This window comes from Pomacea canaliculata, linkage group LG5 (assembly GCF_003073045.1).
Source record: "Pomacea canaliculata isolate SZHN2017 linkage group LG5, ASM307304v1, whole genome shotgun sequence".
Lineage (NCBI taxonomy): Eukaryota > Metazoa > Mollusca > Gastropoda > Architaenioglossa > Ampullariidae > Pomacea > Pomacea canaliculata.
In genome coordinates this window covers 4,047,514-4,059,805 of record NC_037594.1, presented here as the reverse complement: position 1 = coordinate 4,059,805, position 12,292 = coordinate 4,047,514, and the positions used below count along the sequence as shown (strand labels likewise).

The window sequence follows — 12,292 nt, the reverse complement described above, 5'->3', positions numbered from 1 at the left end:
AACATGAAGAAAATGCTTAACTTTATACTGCCAATTAAACAGATAGCCGAATCAGATATAAAACTATACATGTGTGTCTGTGTGTTCATGTTTACTCATGCATGTGCTAAATACTAATTCAGGTCTGTAAAATTGGACAGTATTAGTTAAAGATGAAAGTATGTAGTTCTAAGCTTATTCTATGGCATTTCTACTTGCAAAGTAGCGAGAAAATTATTACTAAAAACCGATATACATAATATATTGAATTCGTGCAATTCAGAAAGACAGAGACACCTGGAGAACAAAAGGGACCAGGGGACAGGCACATAGGATGAAAAATTACTCCAAAAAATCTGCTTTCATGCAAAACTAAAATGAAAAAAATTCATAACATTTAACATACACAGCAGCTTTCCAAAGATGAAAAAAGTAAACAAAAGAAGTAATTTACTTTTATTATATTATACATTATAGTGGTCACACCTGAATGTCTGAAGGTTGTGATGCCAAAGGGAGGACTATCAACACCAAGTCTCCCTCCAGACTGAGGTAGCCAAAGACATCACACTGCACCACCATGAGCAGACGTGACAATGACCTCACTAGCTGCTGTACTGTAACAGGACCCTGCTCCATGCGCTGTGCTGCCATGTCCACCAGTCTGGGGTCATAGAGTACTCGCAGCTGGGCAGCTGTGGGGGGATGCACATTTTTAAGTGCAAGTGCACACAAACAAACATGCAGACACATGTACACACATAAATTGTTTCTCACGTAAGCCCAAAAGTTACCTTGTCTTTCAGAGAATACTTTGACAATTTGCAACTAACTGGAGCAAGTTGCACGTTTCTGAAAATTAAAACTGTACCAAAGACGCAAGTTTAGAAACTTTTTTCACAAATTTCTCCCATGGCACTTAAAAATGTGTTGACAAAAAGTCTGGCTTACATTTTTTTATCTTATTTACAACAGTTTTAGTTAACATTGCACTGTTTTTACAAAAATCGATTATCTAAACGGATTTAACAAGTAAAAGTGGCTCCAGAAGTTCATTTCTTTATAAATGTTTCTATTCTGCTATTTTTAACCATGTGTAGCTTACAGTTTCTCATGTCATGGTGTAGTACATTATAGTTCCAACAGCAATGAAACTTTGTAAAAATAATATATATTAGAGATTTTAGGAAACATGATGAAAATCATTTTTAATGAAATGGACCTACCCAAAATTTGTCTATCAACTTATTCTTGTGATAATTATCTGGGGCAGAGCAGTGCAAATTTTCCTGGGTAAACACTTTAAAGTGTTTCTACAAAATAAAATGAAATTCCCAAGGATAACTCACCACAGATGGAACAGCATGCTCCAGGAGGTCGAATCCCTCGACAATGGGGTGGAGAGAGTGGTGGACAAGATATACGATGGCAGAATGGTGTTGTTTGGCTGGACCCTGAACAGTCACACAAAAATTTATTCATCAGGTCTTGATGACAGTTGTCCCTGCTTAACGGCATTTTGAGATATAAAAAATTTTTAAAATAAAAATGCATCCTGACTCTTTAACTCTTGCTACATGGCTCAATCAATTTTGAAAATATAATTTTGAGCCTTAATAGTTTAGTATACAGCATCTGATCTGCAAGTTTTATAGCAACCCCAAGTAGCAGAGCATATCAACCTCTTTCCCCCACAAACAGTAAAAGTTAATACTAAAATAACTGACACTACTAAAACAAAAATTCATATTAAGTAAATTAAATGTTTTCCTTGCAATCCAGACTGTCTGTACTAAAATTTTATTTAACTGCTTTCTCTTGACTAGTTTGTGAACACGTTGCAGTCCCACAATAGCAGATGTGCTTGGCTGCCTCAAAATTTTACACAATATTACATGAACAAAAGGCTCTAGGTCTCTAGGTCAAAAGTCTGCTCACGAGTAAGGTTGCCAAATGCTCTGCACTCTCCGCATAGTCGATGGTAGTGCCAGCAGCCAGTGCAGCACACTCACTAGAGTATGTCTCTCCATCATGGCCACACACACTTCCTGACTGCAGTGAGCATGATGGCTGCACATAATAACAGAAACTGACCTTTAGACAGATCTTTTCACAGGAAGGAACCAGAAACATCACTGTTAGTTTCACACAGTGTTACAAAAAAGTATTCTAAGAATAAAAGGGACCCAAACTTCATACCATGAGTTTAATGTATACTCTAAGGGTTGCCCAAGACAGTAAATGACTGTCTGAACACTACACAGAAGAATATATGAATGAACCTTGTATTTTACATTTGCTATTACTAGTAATCTGAATTTTCTCCATTTTCCTCCACTCCAACCAAAAGTAGCTTTTCATACAATAGGCTCGGGGAAGAGTTAAGTATCCTTTATTTTTGTACAATAAATAGGAAAATTACATATCAAAGATCAGTTACAAAACCCTTTAGCAACAAATCAAACAAGCCTAATCATGTCAGATAATCCAATGTCAATATTTTTCTTATTTTTGGCAGCTCAGATGTTAATAAAAGGACAGTGAACTTAAAAATATTGATCTGCTTCTGTTTTAAAATAAAAAATAATGTAAACTACTTGGCAGTGTCCACGGTAGGCCAAGACCCGATGGTGAGAGTACAAAACACAGGCATTAGAGAACTCCTCTCCCGTTGTGTCACACACAGGATCATGGTGGTGTGGGTTGCACAATCCCTCGTCTGCAACTGGTGAAATGAACATCATGTGCTATGAGGCAATGGTCATTCACACAAAAATTCCTCAGACTTCTCTAATAAATTGACTTGAAATCAATACTGCACTTAAAATGATTATGCCCAATCTAAAGTTAAAGCAATATTTTTAAAATTTCTTACTGCACTCGTATTGTGGACATCCTTGTTCTGTGATGTGACCAAGACAGACTTGCTGATGAGCAATGCACCTGAAATTATGAAACAAAGTTAATATATATTATTGCACATTTGTAACATTTGTAATGTTAGGACATGATTGTATGTATCTGTAATTTTAGCAAAAATGAGTCTGATTTGCCTTTTGTAACAACATTATCTTGGCTTTATGAACAAAATACTATATTGTATCTTTTAATAAATGAGGTGGTCCCTAAGAATCACATAACTATTAAAAATGTTGGGATAAAGTTCAACAAATTAGACCGATACAATGTACAAAGTACAATGCCACACATAATGGCTCAAGAGTACCTTTTCACTTATAGAAATAGTAATTCAAAAAACCAAAGACATAAATGTGCCAGATAATGGTTGAAATATCTATAAATCACAAAGAATAATGGTAATGAAGTTGTACACATACCGCTCTCCACTTCGACATGGGTTTGATTTGCAAGGATCATAATCAGCACAACTGGTAGTGGATATAAACTGTGTCACACCTGCACACCTGTAGTCATTTAAAAGCACACTTTGATTAGTTGCAATAAAAGAGCATCAATTAAGGGATGATTATCACTTGACTACAATTTAAAAAGGTCAAGTAAAAGCACTTTGGAAAAAAATGAGAATGAGAGAGATTGAATTTGCTAGAAAACAAATTTTTTTGTTTTGTGTGACCACTTTCTGATATGAACAAGGGCTGTAATCCAAAACTATATGATGGTTGAACATGGCAAAAACTAATTAACTTTTAATTTAAACTTCTCATTCACAGCAATATGAACATAAAAATCATCTGACAATGAAACATACCTAGCCATACAACTGTTTGGGTATGTCTTCCCATTGGCTCCACAAACTGGTTTATACTGTACAGGACAGCTATTAGGTGACCCTGTGCACAAAACAAATCAGTCACAATTACATATACCAGTCATTTCACAAAATGAATTATTTGTAAAGACTGTTCTCTTTGTACCTGCAACAGGTAAAACCTGTAACAGAGTTCATCATGTCTTGATTTACCAGTGAATGAGGGGGAATCTGCTTATGTTTGGACAGTAGTAATCACATTGGACTGTCTCCCTTGTTTTAATTCTGTGGGAAAATCTTATTATTGCTGCTTATATGATTTTGCCATCTCTAATTTGTACAAGGATCTGAAGAAGAAGGGATTGAAGACGTGTAAAGAAAAAAAATGTACAACTTCTTTCTAGTGTAATACTGATACTCATGAGATATTCTATTCCCTGCAGTTTGCATCCACTTGCCATCAGCATAAAACATGGGAATGACCACCTTATCTTTCTCTTTCTGGTTGTGGCAACAGGTGTAAGTCACCGGGAAGTTTGTGTGCCACATGAAATTCAGTCAAGAACTTTGATGTAGTTTTACTCAGTGTACCCATTAGTGTGGATGATGAAAGTTGTAATTTAAATTTGGAAACATTCTTGCTGTCTGCTGTTTACCAATATCTTTAAAGGCAAATAATTAACCCAACTTTTTGAAACAATGTCTCCTGGTCATGTTTTTTTAAAGTAATCTTGGTTACAAAATGGCATCACTGGGTGGGCAAAAGTAAACATGGGTTACATACTTCATCAAAAGAAAGTCTTAAAAAGCTGCTAATGAACATTACCCTGTGAGCAGTAAATACAATGGTACAATGTCCTGTCATGGTGATGTAGGTACAGAATACATGTACTTTACCCCAAGGTAATACAGTAGTGCTATGTATAATAGTATTAACAAAAATACTAGTTACCTGTAATGTGACCAGTGGTATCTGTTAAACATGATTGTCGAGAGCAGATCAAATCGCCGTCATGACACATGCACTGGCTATCGTCAAGCAGGAAGTGGGCCCCATGCTCTGAAATGAACAAAATGATTTATCTTCATCTTGACAATTTCCACACATATTTACTACAATTGAACAAAAGCACTGTCTGAAGTGAAGCATATTTATTTGTTCATGCTTTTAACTTGAAAGCCCTGTCTAACTGCACCAAGGTATGAAATGTGTCTACTTAGTAGGCATGAACATTAAATGGCATAAAAATAAGGTGTCACTGTGTGTACTGTGTATTATCATTAAAGTGGCATCTAATGTCTGCTCTACACACATAATTTTAAGACAGTATATTGACATCTGTTATCTGCATAGTAACAATGAGCTCTAAATAGAAATTAACATAATGAAAATGAGCCACTCAAGTATGAAGTCCACTTCCAAAGTATATAAATCTACTCACATAAATCTGTAAGTGAGCTTGTGGGCTACTGTGATTCAGTGTCTTTTATTTAGCAAATTTAAGAGGCATCAGCTTAGTTGCACAATATAAGCACCTTGAGTGTTGGCAGGGCCAAGCACACAGTTGCGGCGTTGTAAACATGGGAGAGGTTTGCAATGCTCCAGCACTCCTTTGCTGCTGCAACGACAACCAAGAAAACAGTCGTCTCCTGCTTGCCCGGCCGTGTTGGGGATTCGCACGTATGCACCTGCAGGCACCCGCATGGAGGACACTTTCCCCAGTGTGCATGCTGCATCAAAGAAAGTGATTCAAATGATAAGTATCAAAAACAAGAGCAATCAAAGTATCAAAACATAATTTGTATGCAAATACATAAGTTCTGATGTCTTACTGATATGAAGGTTACTGGCAGCATTTCAGAGCATTTGTCCAAACAAGAAAAAGAGAGATGTTAATGGCTGTGAATTATTCTTTTTCTTTTTACCTGATTTGCAGATAAACTGTTGGCAATTGTCAGTGTGTTTGCACTTGCGGCGACGTACTTCGCAGACTTCGTCTGCCTGACACGGGTGAGGGTTACAAGGATGAGTTACTTCCCCTTCTTCATGAATATGTGGACTGGGCTCTGAAAGGAAGAAAATTGATATTTTCCCTTATGCACAAGCTTTCATTGTAAGTAGTCTAATCAATGTCTTGATGAAAGTCTTTATTTTTAAAATCTTTTAGTGTCTTAATCGTCAGAAAATGTTGCAAATAGTTGGCAATAACTCCTCTACCCTAAAAAGGTTTATGCAGCATTTCACTTCTTACAATAAGTACTAATCTTTTGCAAGATACTGTACATGTGCATTGATCAGTGGCAGTGAATGTCAGTGATGAATGTTGTACTGTGGCATGTATTTAGTATGATGTTTTTTCTCGGAATAATTGATGGTAAGCCCTATGGCAACAATAGTTTTCTATGATAAACCTGTGCCAGTAATCACTGTTTATATCTGAGTTGATTTTCAGCCAATAATAACAAAACCAAGTGATGCAAATGTGAAGATAAACTTACGAAGATAGTGTGCTAGAGGGATGCAGGCCCCTGGTGTGCGAGCTGAGTGTAGTGCATTACACAGCTGAGGCACAGACTGCTGGGCATCCACACACTTGTTCAAAATGTCAATACAGTCCTCCCTACAGTTTGCATCAAAATATATATTTTTCTTGAAACAAATGTACTTCATAACCAAGATTTCACTCAACCACGGAATTTCTCGAATGCTCTGTCTCACAAAACTATTATTCATATAGTTCTTCCCTACCACCCCCTAAAAATAAATATTGTATGGTGACCTTTTTTATCTAAAAAAAGAAAGCTTAAGTTAAAGGGAAATAACAGTCTGTCAATCCAAAATGATCATCCATTTTATATGATTAAGGGCTTTATTTTTTAAATTATATGCATGTCTCTCTCACAAAACTATTCTTTAACTAGTTCTCTCCTACCTCCCCCCCTCAAAAATAAATACTGTCTTTACTTTCTTTAAAAAAAAAAAAGCATAAAGGGAAATAAAAGTCCGTTTACCCAACATGATACTGTATTCGCTAAGATTAAAGGCTTTTATTTTCTTAAAAATATGCAATTTCTGTGAAGTGTTGGGTGAACAAAAAGTCAGGAAAAGGACCAACAGCCTGATTCCATACTAACTTGCACAGTGACAGAAGGGAAAGCTGTTTGTGGCAAGGCTTGATCTGTGTTGCACAAGCAATCGCTTTCCACTTCTCTGGCTCACATGTTCGAATGTCTGCAACAAATGACAAATTATATTAGTAAACCAACAAGGGGAGACTAGCAGGAAAGGCTAACACCTGATCAATTTTTCCCCTCTTCCTTTACTGTATAGCTAAAATACGTGAAAACAGAAAAATGCTGCTCATGCTGAATAAACATGCTTTCCACTTCAGCCTACCAAGGAATCAGGGTACACAGATGTCTGGTGTTCGTGTTTTGTTTTAAATAAGGGGATATTTAAAATAAGCCAACTACCAGAAAAAAATGCAGCAAGTAAAAACAGCTATCATTTTAGAGCAGGAAACAACTAATTAATCATTTGATGTCAGTTCGGTAAATTGTGAATTACTAATGGTATCTCATCAAATCATGCTTATCATGCCACAAGATGGTCTTGGCACCTTTCACATGAATTTCCATCTGCGGCAGGATAATAGGCCCACTTTCCCACATTTTAAAGGCTTTCTCGGCAGCATAGTCAGCCTCCCTTGTGCAACTCTGAAAAAGCTCAGTTGGGCGGTGGTTGAAGTTGGTGCAGTACGACAGACCACTACACCCGAGCTGACAGGGTTCATCAACTGCACAAAGCAAAAATGAGAAGATTTGTCACAAAAATCAAAAGTGTGCTTTGTGTTTCTTATCATCTGTAATTAAAATAAAAGGAAATGAATGATGTGTGGAAGAAAACAGGCAAGTACCACGTACCATCCATGAGGCACTTGTGCATGCTGGCCTCCATCATGGATACGGGCTGGATGTAGGAGCAGCTCTTGTGAAATTCATTGTGATAAGACCATCCATCTTTGTACGTCTGTAACACAAAGAATATGTCATCAGTGCAAGAGACATACTTCACTCCTCAGCACACATTGTTAAGCTAGCTCTCTCTTTCTTCATCCCTGTGATGGGTGCAACAGTTAAAAGACTAATCAAATGTATGTTAGTTGCAGCTTTGAGTTTCTTCTTCTCATGCAGACTTAGGAGACAAAAGAATGTTTCATAGTTTTTCTGTTACTTTCATGCTTAAAGCTTGTCAAAGCAAAGTGAGTTTAAAATCCAAATGTCTACCCTGTGGAAGAAATAATGGTTCAACCTAGAGGAAGAAGGTCAAAGTACATGTAAGATCTGATGAAAACATGTGAAGTGTAACCAGTACCACTACCTCCTATTCTTCTCCCTCCCCTGGGTTAAACCATTCTTTACCTTAGAAAGCTAGAAGGTAGAAGTTTAATATTTAAAACAAATTATATTAAGTCATCAAAAGAAAACTAAAGAAAAAAATAATGGTTCAAATGTATAGATGGCTAAAAACATTAGCTCATGATTCTCTATGAAAGCTGCTAAAGCATCAGGAAACAAAAATTAGCAAAAGAATCAATCAACTCATTTTTAATTAATGCCTCAGCAACTGAGTCCCTTACATCACCAAATACTGCTTTACAGCAGCACATGTGCAACACTTTGTAAAGTCCACAACTTCCACTCCTACAGCTTTGCTATGCACACCAACAACACTAGGTAGAACTACGGTGCTTCATCTGCCTTCTCAGTGCTAATGTCAGAACTTGGCAGGAGCACTGACATAAAAACAAACATCACCTGCATTTTCTCACCTGTGTGCAGAGATCTCGACAGCGGGTGGTGACAGCTTTTGCACAGCAGTGCAGCTTGGCGTTGTCCAAGCTGGTGGCTGGGGGGGTGTGGTTGGCAGGGGAGGTGTGTGTTTGAAGGAAGCACTGCCATAGCGGCTCCTGTGAAGCAGAAATCACCATGTTAAAGATGACATGAGAAAGAACTGAGGCTGTTGGATCCAGTTACACAACTATTCGGCCTAATGTGTGGCCTGCAAAATACATGAATGTGTCTGATGTGATAATGTGGATTTGTGTTAATGGCTGCACACACAGGAGAGGAAAAGAGGGCACAAGCAAATATACATTCATGAGATGGAAATGAGAAGATGAATGCAAGGAAGCAGTAGAAGAAGGCAGGAGACACAAGAGATTGAGTGAGGAAGAGATCAGAGAGAACGGGAAAACAAGCTGCAATTACCAAACCCTAGCTAACTCGGCCTCACAACTACAAGCTTGGATTGATTGCTATCTGCATTTCCTGGGGTTAAGTTATTCTAGAGAACTTTAGCCCTCGTGACCAAGAAACAGTGAAGGAAGGACAGAGTAGTTTTAAAGCATGTAAAACTGTTGCAGAGGAACTCTCTTGCCATGCCAAACAACTAATTTATAATTCACAAGTATATTTCCAGTGGGAAGCAGACCAGAATTATGGGGCATTTTAAGCTAAGAGACTTGTGATGATAAAAATGTGAATACAGCTGGGAAAACCGGTGGGATGGGGAGACGAACAAGGAATTTATTTAATGATTAAATGTACATGACAACAGAATCCAACTGGAACTTTTCCATCAACTCTCTTTAAAAAAAAAAACAAACAGCAGCTGACTCTAAACCTGCACATACCATACTTACAAACTGGTTGGCATGTGCCTCAGGCCATTTAATTACGAAAAAAAATGCATGAATAATATTTCTGTTTACTGCATGTAATAGCGTTATTTTCTATCAGGATGGACAGCAAAAGTTACAAGCCAAAATCTGAGGAAAAATGATTTTCACCACCCCAACAGACTGTTACTGACAATTATTTATCTCTTCTCTACTTTTCGTCCTCTTCTTGTTCAAATTGGGAACTGGTGGGGTGGCGGGAGAAAGAACAGCTCCAGGATGTGCCAGCCTCACTACAGCACGCCAGTAAACCGGCAAAGGGAGAGAAGTCCGGTACGCAGGGTGAGCTACTCTGGCATTCGGGGCGCCCAGCGATTCTAGCTGTCAGCACCAGGAAGCCTGCACCTCGTTAGACGCGCCAAAAATACCCCTCCAGCACGTGGCCACGCCACCCCACCTCCCACCCAACCACCCCTCCTGATGCCATGCTTGCTCTTTTGTTAGTGAAATTTATCCCCACCTCCTTTACCCCCCGACCCGCAAATCCTTCACAACACATATACACCTCCATCCCTCCGTGATAACGCCGATGTGAAGACGAGCGAGGGAGTCCGCTGCCGGCTGAAAGAATTGAAGTCCGAGATAATGGCAGGAGAACAGACGCAGCAGACAAACGCACTGGTGTGTGCAGGTCCATAGGTGTAAAATGCCTCCCTACCCACCCCGACCCCCACGTCTTCCACCGTAGGTCGCTCTTTGGTTACACTGAGCACCAGGCGGTGAGGAAGCCCCACACACCATGGAAATGTCAGTTCCTACCCCACACACCACTCACTCACTGCAAGCACAGATGTTTTTACATGTAGAAGTTCGCGGTTCGAGGCTAGTCAACAAGGTCTTGATCTTTCAGGCTTGCTTCTCTCTCTCCCTCTCTCACACACATATAACGCCATTTAAAGCAGCAGATGATTGTGGTCTGACCGGTGCTCCTAGGTAAGGTCTCGTCTGACCCCTGACCCTAACCTTTCTGCCCGAGAAAGTTTAAAGGTCTGCGTTCTGGTCTTGCACGTGTGTTCCTGCTCATGAACGAACGCGTGAGCATGGTCACGCATTTTCTTTTCAGCAATTCGCCTTCCCACTCAATAAAAAAATAAAAAGACAGCAGAAAAATACCGATGACCTGCCAGATGTTAATGACATGTAAGTTAACTACTTTCAGAAGTGCTGCACAATAAAAGGTTAATGAAAGGTAAGTTAACGGACTTAAAGTGTCTCACGATGTAGTAAGATGGGAGTTGATATACAAGAGGTGAAATGGTAAGATAATGAAGGGTACACCATACATGGGGAGAAGGGGTGGTGCGGGTGTAGGTGTAGGAGAGGGGGGACGCACCATGAGGTCAGGGCCGCCACACGCCACAATCAACACGTCGATGATGTCGTCCTCCGACATGGTGGACTGCAGGGCATCGCGACACTTGTCGCGGCACGACTGGGTCTTGGCCCGCTCGCAGCACGGCAGGTCTGCAACACGAACGCATGCACACACATGAGAAAGGTTTGTATACTACAAGTTTTGTGCATGTGCAAATGCGAGCCATACCCTGTGTGTTAGGGTCATTCGGTCATTCTATTATTATTACCTTAATAACTTCATTAACGGCCGCAAGTAATAAGACAGTTCATTTTTATAGAATAAGCAAATAGTACTTCAATCAATCAGCCACCCTACTTTTATGAAGTCAGGAGAAAATGAGATCTTAACCTCTTTCCAAAAAGCAAAGAGTAATTTCGATGTTCCAACCCTCATAACTTGCAAACAGAACCGAATAAGGTTTTATTTTTATATGATTTGGGGAATAATGAATTAAACTATTCTGCACTTTAGCCAACCTCTAGCAGTCATCTTAAAAAAAAAAAAAACCTAACAGACAAAATCTCGCTTAGTCTCGTTACATTCAAAAAACTGGAAGTCTCACCCTGCTTAAGTTTCATCTCGAGGATTTAAAAATATTTTTTTTTTGTAAACTTGCACTTACTGTCCACTGGATTCGTGGTGCGCGCTGGTTGGGCCTGACTCTGCATGCACTCAGTAACCATACCACTCGGCCCTCCACAGTGCTGGGTAACGACACGCAAGGGGGCGCGCGTGTTGCGTGACGTGCTGGATAAGGACGTGCTGCGACACACCATGCCGCAACTGAGTGACGTCGCCTTCTGGCAACAGGTCTCCCCGTCTGTGACGTCACCAGGTCAGGTACGCGCGTGCGATGATCGTGTGGAAGAGAACAACAAACGTCCAGATTAATTAAATTCCAGGCACGTCAATGAAAAAAACAGTGCAGGGTGGTGTGGGTAGGGGGAGGGAGACACGTCATATCGTGCACATTACAAATTCATATTGTATTAATTACTATTTAATATTTACATTCATTATACATTTGTTGAGGGCATTGCCACAATGGAATGTCAACATGTTCTGAACGTGGGAAACTTTTCACTGACCAGTGAGCGAAGTCCCTTAGCTGAACCCTCACGTCACGGCAAGCCACACACCTCTCTTCCACTAACCCTTTAATTTCCCTAGACTCACTAATTAACTCAGAACCCACAACTACCCGCCCCTTGGTCTTCACCTTCTTGTTTCCTGATGCACATGAACATCGTTTTTTCTGATGCCGCACTGCACGTTCGTCGGAGCTCTGCCTTCGACCGGGCCTGCAAATAAATAAATCAAATGTGAAATAAGTAATTGACATGAAGATGGTCTTTGTCTTCGTCACCTCCCAAACCAACTTGTCAGATGCAGCTTCTTCAGTTAATGTTGCAACCAGAGACCAGTCCCAGCATAACCGCTCGTCCTTAGGTACTAGTCAAGGCATGTCTATGTACATATGTATTT

The 12,292-nt window shown here is 39.6% G+C and overlaps 1 protein-coding gene across 1 annotated transcript in view; it reads right to left on the bottom strand.

Annotated features, from left to right (window-relative positions):
- The window catches only part of LOC112565155 (reversion-inducing cysteine-rich protein with Kazal motifs-like), a 62,481-nt gene that overhangs the window by 5,249 nt on the left and 44,940 nt on the right, over window positions 1–12,292 (bottom strand). Inside the window, 19 exon segments of the mRNA XM_025240473.1 lie at window positions 466–674; window positions 1,329–1,433; window positions 1,918–1,950; window positions 1,953–2,049; window positions 2,577–2,704; window positions 2,855–2,922; window positions 3,318–3,404; window positions 3,710–3,791; window positions 4,662–4,769; window positions 5,246–5,440; window positions 5,636–5,776; window positions 6,209–6,330; window positions 6,845–6,941; window positions 7,330–7,506; window positions 7,634–7,739; window positions 8,542–8,679; window positions 10,784–10,914; window positions 11,430–11,627; window positions 12,027–12,108. Of these exon segments, the coding sequence (XP_025096258.1) occupies window positions 466–674; window positions 1,329–1,433; window positions 1,918–1,950; window positions 1,953–2,049; window positions 2,577–2,704; window positions 2,855–2,922; window positions 3,318–3,404; window positions 3,710–3,791; window positions 4,662–4,769; window positions 5,246–5,440; window positions 5,636–5,776; window positions 6,209–6,330; window positions 6,845–6,941; window positions 7,330–7,506; window positions 7,634–7,739; window positions 8,542–8,679; window positions 10,784–10,914; window positions 11,430–11,627; window positions 12,027–12,108 (2,304 nt within the window).